We start from the raw sequence: 15,854 nt of genomic DNA, 5'->3' as shown, positions 1-15,854 counted from the left end.
CAAATTTCCTGTGAAGTCCTCTGCCGCCACCACCATCAAGTCCGGAAGCCAAAAGGGCCAGCGCTCACTGCGCAGGCTCCCTTTCCTCCCTGTCTCCTCCCAGACCATAGGAGGCTCTCCAGTTGATTGGCTGGTAGACTTGATAGACAGCACCCATGAGCAAACGTCATTTCCTGACGCCAAGGAAAAGCCACAATGCCTCTGAGGCATTTTCCTCATGGTGGAGCTCTCCACAGCAAGTCTCCAGTAGGTGGCGTCATTCCAATCATTACACCAGGCTGTTTGGCCTGCTAGCTGTCAAAAAAAAAGTTGGGGAGCAGCTAGGTGGCACAGCGGGTAAAGCCCTGGCCCTGGATTCAGGAGGACCTGAGTTCAAATCCAGTCTCAGACCCTTGACACTTACTAGCTGTGTGACCCTGGGCAAGTCACTTAATCCTCATTGCCCAGAAAAACAACTACAACAAAAAACCTGAAAATTTTCAGGTTAGTAAAGAACCAAGGAAACAGGTCTGATGCATGGACTGGTAGAGGAGGCAGGAAGGCTGGGGGTCAAATCTGGCCTCTGAGTCGAGTTGTATGATTCCCAACATGTCATTGAATTTCTACCAAGCTTGCTCAGACCAATCAATGAAGCAGTTAAGCACCTAGCATGCTAGTGTCCTAAGTTCTGTGGATAGAAATATGAAAACTCAGGGGCAGCTAGGTGGCACAGTGGATAAAGCACCAGCCCTGGATTCAGGAGGATCTGAGTTCAAATTCAGCCCCAGACACTTGACACTAGTTGTGTGACCCTGGGCAAGTCATTGCCCTGCAAAAAAAAAAAATATGAAAACTCAAAACTCCCCATACCCAGGGAGAAGGGGCATGTGGGGCATTGGGAGGAGGTCACCCGCTAGAGAGTCAAAAAGACTTGGGTTTGAATTCCAGCTCCTTGGTACCTGAGTGAAAGGGGGCAAATCACTTTAGCTCTCTGAGCCTCAATTTCCTCATTTATAAAATGAAAGGATTGGCCTAGGTGACTCCTGAGGTTCTCTTTCCAGTTCTAAATCCGTGTGTGTGTGTGTGTGTGTGTGTGTGTGTGTGTGTGTGTGTGTGTGTGTGTGTGTGTATGAGAGAGAGAGACAGAGACAGAAAGGGAGGAGAGAAGGAGGGAGGGGGGAGAGAGTGAGAGAGAGAGAGAAATCCTTTGTAACTAATTAAGACAGTGCTGGTGAGGCAAATTTCTATAGTGGGAGTGCCTCCCATTGAGGAAATCAGTCACACATTCACATAAATGCCAGCCGCCCTAACTTCTTTAGAAAAGGAAGGCATGAGCTATATGGGAGCTATAATGCTAACTGAATGCCTTCACTTCCCCTCCTGAACTGACCCTGGCAGTAGGGTATCTTTGAGGGTGGGGAAAAGACCCCAGGGCTTACAGAGCAGGATGGGATCTCTAAACTATTTCCTCCTTGGAATAAGGACAAACACATTTCCATTTGTGAGAAGGCTGGCCACCAGCCCACTTCTCTAACTTAGAAATTAGCCAAGCTGGGTGAACACCCAACCATTCCCAACCCTGGGAGTAGCTGCAAACCATGGCCACAGGGTGACTTCATCTTTTGCTTTAAGTGTCCCGCGCCCCCCCCCCCCCCACACACACACCTGGTGCAACTCCACCCTCCCCAAAAAGGGATTGGGACTCTTCTTCTCTAGCTTCCGTATACTCTTCCGCTCCCTATTGCCCAACTTTTTACATCAGGTCCCTGAGACGAGGTGGCAGCAGCCTAGAGTTATCCATGGAATGCTAGATTTGAATCAATCAGTTAGACTGGAATCCCAGTCCTATCTCAAATCCCGGCTGTGTGACTCGAAGCAAGTAACTTAGTCAACCTATCTCAGCCTGGATTTTTTCTTCTGTAAAGTGAGAGAGGGTGGGAGGAGATGAACCATGATGTGGCTAAATGCCCCCCCACCACCCTTTTGTAGCCAACCTCTTTATGTAGGCAACTTTTTACTTTTGTCTTACCAGCAATGCCAGCCCTGGGCTAAATTCTATGCAGCCAAACCATAGGAAATATGCCAATCAGTCAATCGATATTTATTAAGTGCCTACTATGTGCTAGGCACTGTGCTAAGCTGGTGGGACAAAGAAAAGCTAAAGACAGTCCCTGCTCTCCAGGAGCTCCCAATCTAATGGGGGAAGACAACACGTGAACAACTATGGACAAACAAGATAGAGACAGGCTAGTTTGGAGATTATCTCTGTGTTGCTGTTCAGTTGTTTTCAGTCATGTCTGACTCTTTGTGACCCCATCTGGGGTTTCCTTGACAAGGATACTGGAGCAGTTTGCCATTTCCTTTTTCAGCTCATTTGATAGATGAGGAAACTGAGGCAAATAGGGTTGAAGTGACTTGCCCAAGGTCATACAACTAGCTAAGTGTCTGAGGCCAAATTTGAACTCAGGAAGATGAGTCTTTCTGACACTAGACCCAGCCCTCTATATACTGTGCAATCTAGCTGCCACAATAATAATAATAATAGATAGTATTTAAATTGAGTTTTAAGGTTCATGAAACACTTTACATATTGTCTCCTTTGACCCCATTTAATCGGATCCAATTAGATCATATTGGGAAATGACAAAGAGGAACCCCAAATGGTCATCTGGGTTAGATAGTCTAGAGCAGTGGTTCTCTCTAAGTTTTTGGTCACAGGACCCCTTTACCTTCTTAAAAATTAGAAAGGACCCCTCAGAGAACTTTGTTTATGTGAATTATATCTGTTGATATTTGCCTCATCGTAAATGAAAACATTTTAACATTATTATGAAAATAGTTTACACTTTGAGAACCACTGGTCTAATGTGTTAACAGGAATAATAAAAAATAAATCAGGAACAATAATCCAAAGTTCTAAATGTGAAAAGCTCTAAATGTTAAGCCAAGGAGTTTGCATTTTATCCTCAAGAATTAAAGATTGGAGCAGCTAGGTGGTGCAGTGGATAGAGCACTGGCCCTGGAGTCAGGGGTACCTGACTTCAAAGGAGTACCTGAGTTCAAATCCGGCCTCAGACACTTAACACTAGCTGTGTGACCCTGGGCAAGTTGCTTAACCCCAATTGCCTCACTAAAAAAAATAAATAAATAAAGATTGTCAGTTCCTTGAAGGCAGTGACTGGTTTTTGCCTTTTTTGTATCACCACTGATACAAAAGCACAGTGATATCAGCACAGTGCCTGAGTGGGCACTTAATAGGTATTTATTGACTGACTAAATGACTGACTAAGGGCAACAGGGAGCCACTGGACTTTCTTATGTTGGGGGAGGCAGGGTAGTCAGTTGAGAGATCCCCCTACCTCCTCTCCCCCCACCTCTGGTAGTTTCTTTTCACTAACTATTCTCGGGTAAGGAGGTGCCAAGCTTTGTTGTCTTCATGCCATAGATGGCTTGCAAGTACTGTTAGTGCCTGCTCAGTTTGGTGCCCTGAGGCAAAGCCCTTGCTGACCTGCCCTAATTTCAGCTCTGATGAACACCCTGATTCTCCCTTTCTAGAAACAAGCCTTCTTGGTAACTGGGTATACTTGGAAATCAGGTGCTGGCCTCCCGTCCTCCTCTTGTATCCAGTGGTAAAGCCACCAAGGGGCTTTACTAGTCAAGGATTTCTAGGCTCATCTAGGGCTTTCTTATAGGATGGTAAACAGCTATCATGCATCTTACCTGAGGCCAGAGAAGGAGCTCTGCAGCAAGGAGGATGCAGACCTGAGAGGAGGCACAATTTTGTGGTTTGGGACTTTTTTGGCCCTGACCAGGGATATCATTGCTGTATAGAACTCCAGGTGTCCGGGTGAGATAACTCCCTCTATCACTGCAGATCAGCACCTTTTCTGCCACTTAAGAGTCTTTGAGGATAAGTGACTGGTCCAAGGTCACACAAAGGCAAAATTTGAACCCAGGTCTTGACTCCTAAGCCAGCCTTTCTCTTCTCTACCCCATTGCTGCCTCCAGTATTAAACACAGAGAGTTGCTTATTGAAGGATTCTAGCGTCTAAAAGTTGAATAGCTGGGATAGGCTGTTATGTGCTAAGTTTTTAAATTTAAATTTGAACCCCTTAATTCTCACTCTCTTGTTTAGTGACTCTGCTCTGGACTGCCCCTTGAGAAGAGGCCTTGGCCATGCTCACTTCATTCCCGACTCATCTCACTCTCTGGACCTCTCCTCTTCGTCACTTTGCCCCATTCACGTTCTTTTTTTGTTTTTGTTTTTTCGCTCCATTCACATTCAATTAGGGGGAGACAACACTGCTATAACCAATCAATCGATATTTATTAATTGTCCACTACATACCCAGCATGGTACTTAAGCCCTGGAGATACAAAGAGGCAAAAGACAGTCCCTGCCTTCAAGGAACTCACAATCTAATGGGGGAAATTAACTGCAAACAAATATATACAAAGCAAGTAATATACACGATAAGTAGGAAATAAGCAAGAGAGGAAAGGAGGACACTGGAATTGAGAGGTGGGGGAAGGCTTCCTGCAGAAGATGAGGTTTTCAGTGGAACTTCGAGGAAGCCACGGAGGTCAATCATCGGAGTTGATGGAGGGAAAGCATTCCAAGCCTAGAAAATGACCAGAGGGGGCAACTAGGTGTCGCAGTGGATAAAGCACTGGCCCTGGAGTCAGGAGGACCTGAGTTCAAATTCGACCTCAGACACTTAGCACTCACTAGCTGTGTGACCCTGGGCAAGTCACTTAACCCCAATTGCCTCACTAAAAAAAAAGAAAAAGAAAAAGAAAAGAAAATGACCAGAGCAGAAAGGTGGCGGGTCTTATTTGTGGAACAGCCAGGAGGCCAGGGTCACTGGATCAGAGTACAAATGAGGAAGCAAAGCATTAGAAGAAAGCAAAGGCAGGAGGCTGGGTTATGAAAGGCTTTGAATGCCAAATGGATTTTTTAAAAAAATTTGATCCTGAAAGCAACAGGGAGCCATTGGAGTTTTTTGAGTGTGTGTTGGGGTAATGGGGAGGTAACATGATGAGTGAGACCCGTGCTTTAGGAAAATTACTTTGGTGGCTGAATGGTGGACGGATTGTAGTGGTGAGAGACTCCCCAACAGGTTACTGAGGTAATCAGGTGTGAGGTGATAAGGATCTGCACCAGGGTTGGGACAGGGTCAGGGAAGAGAAGAGAGAGTGTTCTGGAGATGCAGCAGAGGTGAAATCCGAGAGAGAAGCAGCGGAAGTGAAATCTACGACATATCCTACAGGGGTGAAATAGACAGACCATGGCAACAGCTTGGATTAAGGAAGGTGAGAGAGGGGGTAGAGTCCAGGATGTCTCCTCGGTAGGGAGCCTGAGGGCCTGGGAAGATGGGAGTGCCTTCCACAGTAATGGGGAAGAGGGAGGAGCGTTTAGGAGAAAAGATCTGAGTATAAGATGTCTACTGGACATGCACTTCAGAGATTGGAGGCTCGGGACCAGCAGAGTAGGAAGCCCCCGCTACCGGGCCAGGTTGGTACCTCCCTGCCACTTAGGGCCTTAGAAAGTGGCCTAGAGATTGCTGGTTGATGAATACGGATCAGAGGCAGAATTTGAACCCGGACCTTTTGGGGGGCTGTCGCTAAGTAATCTAGTCCCTAAAAGGTGTTTAATGCATCAGAATTGTATGGTCGGGAATGCTCTGGGAAGGCCACGCCCCTGGGAGGCGGGGCGGGAGAGCAAGAGGCCTCGATCTCGCGCTCAGGCAGTGGGGCGGGGAGCCAGAACGATTAGTCGTGACGTCAAGATCCCGCCGCAGGCCCGCTGATCTCGCGAGAGTGTGCGTGGGCGGAAGCGCAGTGGCTCCCGCAGGATGCGGTTCCTCCGCCCGTTCGCGCTTCTGTGGCTTGTTGCTATCGCGACCGGTAAGGACCCCCCCCCCACCCCTATCGGGACCCGAACCTAGGCCCAGCCCAGCGCCGCTCCCCCTCAGCCCCTGGGGCCCGGCCTCGAGCCGAGCCGGACAGCGGCCTGCCCTTCCCCGGCCCGGCGGGACATCCGCTCTTTGGCCTCCACCCTCCCGGCTTCCTCACCCGAGGGCCCCGGACGACTCCAGCCTCTCTCCCGCCCCGGCGCCGCCCTCCCTGCCGACCTGCCCGCCGCTTTGCCTCACCTGTCACGACCCCCACCCCTGTCACGACCCCCACCCCTGTCACGACCCCCACCTGTCACAAGCCTCCCCCCTCCAGCCTTGTCACGACCCCCCGCCTCCCGTTCTCTCCCTTCAGGAGCCCAGGGCAGTGATGGTGCGGGGGGTGGAGGAGCAAGTTCCCGCACCTCGCTTCCCCAGAAACCGGCCAGCCCCCCGGGGGATACCGACTCGGCCCCGGGGCTCGACCCCGGGGCTAATGACAAGGCCAAGAATGACAAAGGGGAGGACACGGAAAAGGAGCAGACCATCCACGTAAGAAACAGTGCGGGGACCAAGACAGGAAAGGATCAGCCCGACACCCCAGGAGGGGGCCAGCCCGACACCCCAGAGGGGCACAATCCCGACACCCCAGAGGAGCACAATCCTGACACCCCAGGAAGGGGCCAGCCCAACACCCCAGAGGGACACAGGCCTGACACCTCAGAGGGGCACAATCCTGACACCCCACAGGGGGGCAAGCCCGACACCCCAGAGGGGCATAATCCTGACACCCCACAGGGGGGCAAGCCCGACACCCCAGGAGGGGGCCAGCCCAACACCCCAGAGGGACACAGGCCTGACACCCCAGAGGGGCACAATCCTGACACCCCAGAGGGGGGCAAACCCAACACCCCAGAGGGACACAGGCCCGACACCCCAGAGGGGCACAATCCTGACACCCCAGGAGGGGGCCAGCCCAACACCCCAGAGGGACACAGGCCCGACACCCCAGAGGGGCACAATCCTGACACCCCAGGAGGGGGCCAGCCCAACACCCCAGAGGGACACAGGCCCAACACCCCAGAGGGGCACAATCCTGACACCCCAGAGGGGAGCAAACCCAACACCCCAGAGGGACACAGGCCCGACACCCCAGAGGGGCACAATCCTGACACCCCAGAGGGGAGCAAACCCAACACCCCAGAGGGACACAGGCCCGACACCCCAGAGGGGCACAATCCTGACACCCCAGGAGGGGGCCAGCCCAACACCCCAGAGGGACACAGGCCCAACACCCCAGAGGGGCACAATCCTGACACCCCAGAGGGGGGCAAGCCCAACACCCCAGAGGGACGCAGGCCCGACACCCCAGAGGGGCACAATCCTGACACCCCAGAGGGGGGCAAGCCCAACACCCCAGAGGGACGCAGGCCCGACACCCCAGAGGGGCACAATCCTGACACCCCTGAGGGGGGCAAGCCCAACACCCCAGAGGGGGACAGGCCCACCAACCCAGATGAGGGTGAGCCCACCAACCTGGAAGAGGGTGAGCCCACCAATCCAGAAGAGGATGAGCCCACCAAGCAAGAAGCCAATCAGGTGGCAGGAAAGGACAGTTATGAAGAAGAGTCATCCAGAACAGACGCCAACGGGAATCATCCTGCAGACAGCATTGACCACGGCAGTCCTTATTCGAAGGAGAATGGCCCAGGCAAGGAGAATTCGGAGAGCAGCCACTTTTTTGCCTACCTGGTCACAGCAGCCATCCTGGTAGCTGTCCTGTACATCGCCTATCACAACAAGCGAAAGGTGGGTTCAGAGTTACATCAGGAAGGAGATTTTGTATCACCCAGATGCCTTTCAGTCACTTGGGATTTTAGGTCCACATTGTCATCCCAGGCTCTGGCTAGCTGCTTTGCTTTCCTGAGCCTCCTGTTATTAGTTTGACTTTCGATATCTGGTCTACCCTTCCTCTAGTCTTAATGTGCCCTCTCAGTGTCAGATCTTACAAAAAACCTTGAAAATTTACATTACTTCCAGTCTAAAATGAGAGATTAAGCAACCAGCTTGGAAAAATGGGATTTTAAAAGATGTGTTAAAATATAAGTGCTGGGAGCAGCACTTATAAAGCACCAGCCCTGGATTCAGGAGTACCTGAGTTCAAATCCGGCCTCAGACACTAGCTGTGTGACCTTGGGCAAGTCACTTAACCCCCATTGCCCCGCAAAAAAAAAAAAAAAAGAATACAAAATATAAGTGCTGCAGTGATAATAATATTTGTGTTAATACTTGTACTACCAACCTCATAGGACCGAGATGTTATTCTTAACAGGGCTCCCCTCAGTCACGTATGAAGAAAATTTGTAGCTGTCTAGTTATATGACTACGGGATATTGTCAACATGTAAGTGATTGCAGACCTTAAAGGGCTTTATTAAAGGGTTATTATTACTGTGACTACATAGGGTTAGATTTGCAAGCTGATCACTTAAGAAACCTTATTTTTATTTGGTATTTTGCTTATAGTGGTTGGGAAAGGTTGCTGTGAGGTAGAACCTGTGATTTTATTGGTGTGGGGAGCTCATGTAGTAGAAACTCCTTCCACTAATGAAGATGGTCAGCCCATCTAGAACTGATAGTCTTAGTTGCCTGGGAGCACTGAGACCTCTTGGGGATCCCTGGGTAGATTTTATGGGGTCTCTGAACTCACGTGGAAAAAAATGACATCTTTATTTTTACTAACCTCTAAAATTGAACATTTCAATTATGGATGGGTAATCAATCAGTATTCTGAGAAAGGAGTCCCTAGGCTTCACAAGACTGCCAAAGAGGTCCACAACACAAAGTTAAAAACCCTTGTATTAAATGGTGGTTGTTTGTCCTTCATTCTCAAAGAGGACCATGACAATGTGAGGGGATGTCATGATTTGCGGTGAATTGGATTTAAGTGAGGGGGGGCTACACAAGTCACCAACCTCACTCTCTCCTCCAGGGCCATCTGGGTCCAGTGGCAAGATAGATATCAGGACGACTAGAGATGTAGCCCCAGGTGTTTGAGGCAATCGTGGTTAAGTGACTTGGACAGGGTCATACAGCTAGTAAGTGAGGTCAGATCTGAACTCAGGTGCTCCCGACTTCACAGCCAGTGCTCTAGCCACTGTGCCACCTAGCTGTTAAATGGTATATATTTCTGATGTGAATATGTTCCCTGATTAAAAGAAGTTGGTAACTAAGATGAATTTAAGTATTTCTTCAATGTTTTATTTTAGAAATATGAACCAATATGTGAATTTAATATTGCAAGAGTGGAACTTTCCTTTTTCTGACACAGTGATTAGGATATGTTGTTGTTGAGTCATTTCTCAGTTGTGTCCAACTCTTTGTGACTTCATTTGGGGTTTTCTTGGCAGAGATACTGGAGTGGTTTTCTATTTCCTTCTCCAACTCATTTTACAGATGAGGAAACTGAGGCAGACAGGGTAAAGTGACTTGCCCAGGGTCACACAGCTAGCAAGTGTCTGGGGCCAGATTTGAATTCAGGAGGATGAGTCTTTCTGACTATAGGCCTGGCACTCCTTGCACTATGGCGCCACCTAGTGGCCGTGAAGGATGTAAAGTTTACATTATGAGTAACAACCATGAAAACTGCTGCTTTGTGACCAGATGTGACAATTGTGCTCTGTTCTAAAGAGTTCTCTAGTTTTAGACACGAAATCTCCAGAATGACTACCTCTGATTTCAAAGCTTGGAAAATGTCTCACTTACAGAATATGTTTTAAAAATCATTTAGTGTATCTATATCTAATCTGTTTACTTTTCTTTCTTTCTTTCTTGCCAGATCATTGCTTTTGCCCTGGAAGGAAAGAGAGCCAAAGTCACCAGGAGACCAAAGGCCAGTGACTACCAACGCTTGGACCAGAAGGTAAGAAATTCCAGAATCTCTGGGAGGGTCGCTACTACTTCAGGTGAGGAAGCCAACCCTGCAGTTGTGTAGCATCTCTAAGGTTGGAAAGAAGAGCATGAAGTAGCTAGATACAGACCTTTAAGGTTTGCAAAGCACTTTATAAATATTATCTCGGGGCAGCTAGGTGGCGCAGTAGATAAAGCACCAGCTCTAGATTCAGGAGGACCTGAGTTCAAATCCCTCCTCAGACACTTAACACTTACTAGCTGTGTGACCCTGGGCAAGTCACTTAACCCTCATTACCCCGCCCCCCTCCCCCCCAAAGTGGCTTGATTAAACCACTCATTTAAACTCAGGTCTCCTTGACTTCATGCCCACCTCCCTACCCTTTGTGCCATCCAGCTGTCTCTGAGAACAAGACAGCTTAGGAAGAACATGGGGTTGATGATTTTCTAAGCCAAATGTTCAGGACAGAGGGAGCATTCAGTTACAAGGGGCAGAAGTGTCCCCATCTTCTTAGAGAGGTGAGACCAGAGCAAGCATGTGTCAGATTGACCAGAGGCTGGTGAGCCTGATGGAACTCTCTCCATCCCAAGGGCCTCAGTGGGAGGAGCATCAGTATGTTCCTACTTCTGTGCAGCTGCCCTGCAGCCCCTTCTTTCTCCTCGTCCTGCAGAATGGAGAAGGAACACGTAAGGCTGGCCTTTGGGGTGGGCTCAGCTACCGGCTAAACTGCTCTTTGCTGCCAACAGAGAGAGCCAGGCGTAGTCCCTCTGCCCTAGCTGAGGAGGCCACATAGGCCCTCTCATGGTCACTGGCCCTTGGCACAATGCAAGCCCTGAATTGCCTTTTTTTTTTTTTTTTTGGAGGGCAGTGAGGGTTAAGTGACTTGCCCAGGGTCATACAGCTAGTAAGTGTCAAGTGTCTGAGGCCGGATTTGACTCAGGTCCCCCTGAATCCAGGACCGGGGCTTTATCTACTGTACCACCTAGTTGCCCCCTAGATTGCCTTTTTTGTGTGTGTGTGTGTGAGTGAGGCATTTGGGGTTAAGTGACTTGCCCAGCTAGTAATTGTTAAGTGTCTGAGGCTGGATTTGAACTCAGGTCCTCCTGAATCTAGGGCCAGTGCTCTATCCACTGGGCTACCTAGCTGCCCCTAGATTGCTGCTTTTTTTTTTTTTTTTTTTAGTGAGGCAATTGGGGTTAAGTGATTTGCCCAGGGTCACACAGCTAGTAAGCGTTAAGTGTCTGAGGCTGGCTTTGAACTCGGGTCCTCCTGTATCCAGGGCCAGTGCTCTATCCACTGCGCCACCTAGCTGCCCCCTAGATTGCTTTTTAAGACTGACTTCAGGGGGCAGCTAGGTGGTGCAGTGGATAGAGCACTGGCCCTGGAGTGAGGAGGACCTGAGTTTAAATATGACCTCAGACATTTGACACTTAATAGCTGTGTGACCCTGGGCAAGTCACTTAACCCTCACTGCCCCACCAAAAAAAAAAACAACTGACTTCGAAGGTCCATTTTATTCTGCTATTCATTTAACCACTCCTGTATTTGTATGCCTTTTTCTCATTTAAATTTGTAAAGCCAGTTTTGTATCTTGTGCAGTTAGTTTTTCAAAATCACAGAGAGCTAGAAGCAAGGTGGGGGGTGAAGAAGGATTCTTGGAAATGAGATGCATTGTTTTTGTTGTTGTTTTAGATCTGATTTCACCCTGAGAAATATGCCCACGCTACTGCTTTGTGTCTGAAGTACAAGAGCCCTGAAGAATGGTGCCTGCCCTGGGCATTGTCTGTCTCCCTGAGCTGGGACTCCTGGGCAAGTCTTGGCCAGTCAAGGCAGGGAATGGTTCCTTCTTCGCACCTGCACTTTGATAAAATCATACTCCTTATGTTTGCTGGTTGTTATACTGTTTTCTTCCATTCTTTCCTCCTCTACGGGTGAGTGAAGAGGAGCAAGAGCTTTCTGGGCTGTGACCAAAGGAGAATCATGACCCAGGATATGCTGTTGTTGGGGCTTTGTGGTAAAAAGGTTTGCCTTAGCAGGAAGCATCGCACTCTTTGACTGTTAGTCTCTGCTAACTCGAGAGCGGGTCCTACTCACTGAAGAGATGGTAAAGACCAAAGTGGCAGAGCCTTAGGACCTGAGAGCTCTTCTCTACATGTGGATTCCTACCCATCAAGCGTAGATTATTCATTCTTTCTAATGTTTGCAAATTGCTTCAGGAAAACAACTTTCCCTTCAGTTGCACTGAATATATATTTGGCTTGGGTTTCTGGGAGCAAAGCCCCTAGGTTTAGAGATTTTAGAATTCTAAGATGCTCATTTATAAATGTCCAGATTTTCATCCAGAGGCACAGTAGAAATTTGAACATGAGAACCACATCATTTTCATTAAAAAGTTTTTGAGAAGATTTCCCACTAAACCCAGTTTGTATTTGTCATTGACATTACCTTTCTTTTAGAGCTTTCCTAAGAACTTCCCAGCCAGTTGGGCTTGGTCTCTTTTCAAGGGTTCTGGAGATTGGGAGCCTTTGATGGTTCTGGAGTGGGGCTGCTCTGCTTCTGCCTTGGTATTAAGGCTCACACATTGGCCTGTGGGAATTCCCAAGAGGCAAGGAGGCAGTGTCTTAGGTGTAGTGTCCCTTCTGGAAACTTTGTTTAAAGTCAGTCAGTCACAGAATAATTGCTTTTATCAGTTTGTTACAGGGAAACCTCAAAGGACTTTGGGTAAAGGGAAAGCCCGAGCAAAACAGCTCACCTCAGGGAAACATCAGGCCACACACTGATTGTGTGCATTGCAGGGAAGCTAGCAGAAGGTTCACTTCAAATCGTTGCATGAATTCTCTCCTGCTTTCAAAGTATGGGAAAACGTTGGTTTGAATTAACATGTTTTCATTTCATTCATTGAACTCCCTGCTTCCCTCATTTAAAAAGCTCCAAGCCCTCTCACTGGCATATTTTCATTTGTCCTCATCTCTGCTTCCACCAGCCAGTGTCCTTGTGTCATCCCTCACTGCAGAGGAAGAAATGTCGCTTCTTTCTAGAGCAAACTCCCTGTGCCTCCAGTCTTGCTCCAGTTTCTTCTGCCGCTTTTCAGGTGTTTTCTTTTTTTGAGTTATCCTCTCCCATTTCTTGAGCATTTTTAATTTATTCCCTCATTTGATCAGTTTTGCCCTCTCTGCTCCCAATCAGGTAGCACGTCTCTCTCCTATTTATCTGCCTCCGTTCCTTTTGGTGATCATCCTCTCATTTTCCTTGTCACTGCTCAGCTTCTCACACAAGTAAGATTGAGAATCCTGTCCTTCCTCCTTTGGTTTTTGTGATCCTCCATTCTTTTCCTCCCTCTCCAGCTGTTCTCCTTTGCTGCTGCTTGCTTCTCTTCATGCTGCCCCTTCAACAGTAAACATTCTTCAGCACTTAGTCATTCTACTACTTGCTCAGGGAACTCATTCACTGTGTGACTTGATATCTTTAACCCCAACCTCCCTGATGAGGCCAAGTCCGGGATCTAGAGCTACTAGTTGAATGTTTCCCCATGGCTGTTTGGCTCCCCGTTACTTGGAACTCAGCAAAGCTAAAAGCAGACTCTCCCCATCCTTTGGACTTTTCCCTCACTCCTGACTTAACCTGTTTCTTAGGGTCACTTTCGCTCTCCGTTACCTAGACCCCGTTACTCCTCAGGTAGAACTATATTGACTCTTCATTTAACATGTCTCTTACTTCGGTCTTTGTTTTGTTTAGTTTCCACTGCCATCAACCTAATGCTGAACTCCTCATCTCACGCCTGAATTATTGTCGTAGCCTTCCAGCTGATCTCCTTTCCTGCAGTCTCTTTCCCCCCTTTCCTTCACCTTGCACAGAGGACGGCTCCAGTTTCCTAAAATATTCCTTTCACTTCTGCTCAAAAGCCTCCCATTGCCTCAGAATAAATCCAGGCTTTCTTGCATGGTGTTCAGGATTAAGAACAACCTAGTACCAATGTAGCTCTCCAACCATAACTTTTCCATGTTGAAATACTTATTTTGTGCTAAAGTCGGAGCGATCTCACCACTAACCTGTGAATGATCTGCTTGCCCTTGAGTCTGCCAGTCTCTCCCCCCCATCCTCTCCTCTAGAATGTGACCAATTGCTTCAGGGGGCCCTCTGGTCCCACCTCTTTCACATGCATCCTTCTTTTCTCTGAACTCCACTAGCCCTGACTAACTTTAGCTGGCTTTGTTTCAGTATTCAAACATTTCAAATGGGTGTGAACTTGTCTTTTCAGTTGAAATCCTTATCTTCCTCTTGCTCAGTAAATACTGGAGTTTTTGGAGCCAACATTTGCCATTTGGCAAGTTGCCACCTAAGTGTGGCATTAGACCAGGATCTGAGCTCTCTAGAGGTTTCTGGCTTCACCCAAAGGAGAATAGAAGGCAGAAGTGTTTTATGGCATTGAGGAAGTGTAACCTTATTAGGGAAGAATGATGTTGCATTGTCCGACTGATGTTTCCAATAAAAATGAGAAATTCTAATTTCGTGCTTCTTTGAGTTGAGGAAAGAGCTGGGGGGAGGGTGGGTTATGCTGAAATAGAGAAAAGAACTTAAGATTGTTTTGCTATGAAAACTCAAGGAAGACTGTTGGGCAAAATGGTTATTTGGGAAATTTGGGGCATTTCCCCAGAAATTTTTCCTTAAATACTTTTTTAGGGGTCAAAATCTGGCCTGAAATTTGGGGATGAAGACTAAATGTCAGGAATAACTTTCCAAAAGGGCTGAGTAAAGCCCCCCAAAGATCAGCTGATCTTGGCCAAGCATTTCTATTCTTTTTTATGGTGAATTTTTGTGGGGGTTCATTTTTTAAAGGAATTTTGGTAAGATTCTTTGATCTTCCTTAAAATCTCCCATTATTTTAACTGTGGATTATTTCTTTTTTCTCTGCCTCACTTCACTGCCATTGTTGTTGTTTTTTTAATCTTAACCTGTGTTTTTGAAAATCACTTTGAAGCTGAATCAGAGCCAGGATCCATTGTACATGTGGTTTTAAAACAGGACCAGGCATGAGCCCCAGTTGCTGGGCTGTCTTGCCAGAAGGTCTGAGTTCAGTACTGACCGGGCTTTTGCCTGGAAACCTGTTTGGGTCTCATAGTAGTCTTCAGTGCCATGGTCCATTCTGCCCAAAGTCTCTCTGCACATCAGGCGTGGATTTGCCAAATGACTTTATCTGGAGGCTTCTCCACACCTGTGGGTGGATTTCATGAGCTATGGTTTTCATTTCCAGCTGCATTGAGACCCAGCTTCCTTTAAAGGTTCCTCTCGCTCGTTGGTGTATATGTTCCTGTGGTTTCCAAGTTGGCCTTGCAAAATGGAGTCATTTGACTCTTAACATTATTGCCCTTTGGGGTTGTCTGACCCATTTCCTTCTTGGTGAATTGATGTGTAGTGTTCTAAACTTTCACTTTTTACCAAATGACACCAATAAATTACCTGATTTGTTCAACGTTATTTGGTGTTTGCTGATTTATATCCACTGGCCAATGGCTTCCCTTCCTGAAGGCGGTTTTATAAGGAAGCCCTGAAACCAGAGCGATTCTAGAATATAAAATTCAGACCACTCCAGAGCTGGCTCACATATAAACTGTTCATTTTAGGGCCAAAAAAAAAAGATGAAAAAATGGGTAGAAAGTTCTGTATGAGCAAGGCATGTCACTCAGTCCAGATCTCTTGCATGATAAAAGGGTATGTAGAAATCAGAGAATAGAAAGTATAATTGGGCCTTAATGAAAGCCTTTAACAGTATTGAGAGAATCCAACATGACTGAGTATGCCAGCTATTTATTAACTTAGAAATACCTGGGATGTTTGCTCCCCGAATTAATATTTTAAAATATTTAAAAATCCTTCGTGAATAATAGATATGTGGGAGCAGCATTCTTTAGGCGCATGTTACTTCCTTGTATAACAGGTACAGAAATGGTTTTACAAACTGACTGAATTGGAGAGTTGGGAGAAATCTCATTGCTATTTAGGCAAGGGCTGCTAACGTTCCAGTAGGAAGAGACCCTGGCCGCTTGCACACCTCCTGAGGCAGCTCCCATTGCT

General features: G+C 47.5%; 1 protein-coding gene across 1 annotated transcript; it reads left to right on the top strand.

Moving 5' to 3' along the window:
• The first annotated feature begins 5,262 nt into the window (after positions 1-5,262).
• Positions 5,263-15,257, top strand: TGOLN2 (trans-golgi network protein 2). The gene is made up of 5 exons (XM_043982090.1): positions 5,263-5,292; positions 5,781-5,886; positions 6,250-7,682; positions 9,711-9,794; positions 11,475-15,257. Exons 2-5 carry the CDS (start codon positions 5,835-5,837, stop codon positions 11,478-11,480), a joined length of 1,575 nt encoding a protein of 524 aa, XP_043838025.1. The 5' UTR covers positions 5,263-5,292; positions 5,781-5,834; the 3' UTR covers positions 11,481-15,257.
• Positions 15,258-15,854: the final 597 nt, after the last annotated feature.

Source organism: Dromiciops gliroides, chromosome 2 (assembly GCF_019393635.1).
Source record: "Dromiciops gliroides isolate mDroGli1 chromosome 2, mDroGli1.pri, whole genome shotgun sequence".
NCBI lineage: Eukaryota > Metazoa > Chordata > Mammalia > Microbiotheria > Microbiotheriidae > Dromiciops > Dromiciops gliroides.
This window is presented reverse-complemented; position numbering and strand designations above follow the sequence as displayed.